The sequence below is a fragment of the Cephus cinctus genome, unplaced genomic scaffold (assembly GCF_000341935.2).
Source record: "Cephus cinctus unplaced genomic scaffold, Ccin1 Ccin1_scaffold0638, whole genome shotgun sequence".
Classification (NCBI taxonomy): domain Eukaryota; kingdom Metazoa; phylum Arthropoda; class Insecta; order Hymenoptera; family Cephidae; genus Cephus; species Cephus cinctus.
Window position 1 is genome coordinate 59,275 of NW_014333277.1, and position 2,743 is coordinate 62,017.

Here is a 2,743-nt window from a genome sequence, read left to right on the forward strand (position 1 = left end):
ACTTTTTCTTTTCCCCCCCCCCCCCGCCAAACTCATCGCCGATAAACTTTCTTGCCGCGTTACGTACGTTTACGTCGGCAGCTTTTTAATTCGTCGGTTTGCCCAATGTAAATTGACCTCTCGCTAGGACTGTTAATGGTCTCGTCTGGCTGAGCAAAGGCAACGAAAGTTAAGTTAGCTGATACATACCACCGAGTAGAAGCATGGGCCAATTAGCATCGGTACAATTAATCCGAAGTTTCTACGAGAGTTTCTGCATTTCAGGAAATTGATGTACCCCGTATTCTACATAATAGGGGTATATCGAACAATCCTTATACAAATTGAATAAACATGTTCGAAATTTCGATTTCTATACCAAGTGATGACTATCCATCGAACTCCATACAGGATGAGGATACATGCAAGTTGCAATGTAATTTTGAGTTAAAATCCAAAAAAAAAATTTTTCGAAATTTTGACCACCCTATGGCTCACCATGTAACGTGCTATCCTATTCTTGTCCCTAAAGAAAAAACACGACTACCCGGTACCTACTGTCGCAGGTAAAGACAGACTTCCCGCTATTTCAGCAAACGCATCAGACGATTCTATAACTTGCGATGTCCTATGGAATATTAATTAATATTAATTAACTAATAATAATTATTAATTTCGATTTCTATAACAAGTAATAATTATCCATCGAACTCCATACAGGATGAGGATACATGCAAGCTGCAATGTAATTTTGAGTTAAAATCCAAAAAAAATTTTTTCGAAATTTTGACCACCCTATGGCTCACCATGTAACGTGCTATCCTATTCTTGTCCCTAAAGAAAAAACACGACTACCCGGTACCTACTGCCACAGGTAAAGACAGACTTCCCGCTATTTCAGCAAACGCATCAGACCATTTTATCGCTTGCGATGTCCTATGAAATATTCATAACGCAGCCTTTGACGCGTTCATCCCAATCGCCCTGGTTGTCGCATAAATTTAAGCACCGGGCCAAAATTCCACTCTGGATCCTTCCACAGCCACCGACCATCTTCATCCCTTTGTCATAGCCTCCCTATTTATCCTTTTCCTTGACTTCGTACCATTCGCTGTTTAGACTTTCCCAAAAAGTACGCCGATACTTCGCCTATACTCTGGAACCCTAATTCTTGTATGAAACGACCCCACCTAGTCACTGTATATAAACGCAGTTGGAGGCAGGTACCGTATTTATTTGAACGAAGGAAAAAAAAGAAGACTGAAAAAAGTTTCACGAGAAAATGGAAGAATATCGGGAGGTCGTGCGCTCGTGTTTTCCAGGAAGCAAGAGAGAGAGAGAAAAAAAATTAAGAAGGAAGATCGTGTATATAATATATACATCCGGAATAGAGACGGAAGAGAGAGTCTCCTGACCGTCAGGAAAACCGGCGTTTGCCTGTTTGGCTGAATAAAATATGTTTCTCCCCTTCTAAATATTCAGAGGACAGAGGCTCTCCGGGCTGAAAGTATATACCGGGTGCAAGCATATGAAGTGACACGAACAAATGGAACGCATAAAAGGGAAAAATGACCAGGACCGTCGGGACGCTTGTGCGGCTCCTGTATTTCCCTTGGGCTTTTCATACGATCCGTGCAACGCCGAAGCGAATACGCACGTACGTACCTATACTACGTACGCCAATAAAATTGTACACAATACGTGCCTTCGTCATTCCACGGTTTACTCGTAAACATCAAATTGCACCTTTCGACGAGTATACTATACACCTTCGAGACGTCACTGTCGTACGACTGCATGCCATTAAAAAAATACTTAGTTTCAAACTGTCAACCGGATCTAGCTGCTCCTGTATGCCTGTGGCTTATTCCCACTGTCTGTACAGTGTAATACTCACATTCGACATCCACGATGATCCTTTTGCTGACTGTAGGCGGGACGCCGTTCTTAGCGATGCACAAGTAGGCTCCCATCTGAGTCCTCGAAATTTTCGTCAAGTTCAGCTGTTCGCCGTCGTACATGACGACTGAAAAAAAGAAAAAAAAATTTATTTTTTCAGATTTAAATATTTCCCAACAAAATTTACATCTCGATTCTATGCAAATTATGCCTTCCCGATGCAATTCGAGTGCATTTATAAAATTCACGGTTTACCTTCTACGCGCGGTAGGTGCGTAGCCGGTACAGCCAAGGTAATTGAAAGAAGTGCGAAATGGCTATAGTCGCGTTATCGCGACTGCCTGCCTTCTTTTTTTTTTTCTTTTCTACGTATAGACACTGATCCTTAACGTACCGTTGCGCTCGTATGTGTATCTTTATAGGTTAGTGGGTCTGTGCTTTGACCCTGACGGGCGATTACCATTGCGAAAATGTGAGCTGCAAAGTTTTCTTTGAATATAAATCGTCTCCGTGCCGCGTTGGATCAACTTCAGCGGACAATTTACGATTAAAGTTTCTGAAGCTCGTGAAGCCTTAAGTGGGCGGGAGCGATTGTAACGCGCGTTTCCAAAGTACGAGCCATAAACGGTTAAGAGCGCTCGTAATAATAGCGGAAGTGGGAAATGAATCCGCGGTCCTTGCAATTATTTTAAGCTGCGAAACTCCGCCAATTACCTTTTCCAATGTAGCAGAAAAGTAACCTTCGTATAAAGTCTCGCGGTTGGGCTTCGAATCAGCGTAACTTACGTGTACGGTATACGTGTTAAATGTCAATGAGGCTCGGTTATAATGTCCGAAAAAAAAAAAAAAAAAAAAAGAAAAAAAA

The 2,743-nt window shown here is 42.0% G+C and overlaps 1 protein-coding gene across 23 annotated transcripts in view; it reads right to left on the reverse strand.

Moving 5' to 3' along the window:
* The window catches only part of LOC107269371 (lachesin), a 124,785-nt gene that overhangs the window by 16,419 nt on the left and 105,623 nt on the right, over positions 1–2,743 (reverse strand). For all 23 annotated transcript variants that reach the window (XM_025086665.1, XM_025086662.1, XM_025086673.1 and 20 more), the window contains one exon: positions 1,877–2,005. In XM_025086665.1, the coding sequence (XP_024942433.1) occupies positions 1,877–2,005 (129 nt within the window). The remainder of the gene's footprint in view (positions 1–1,876; positions 2,006–2,743) is intronic.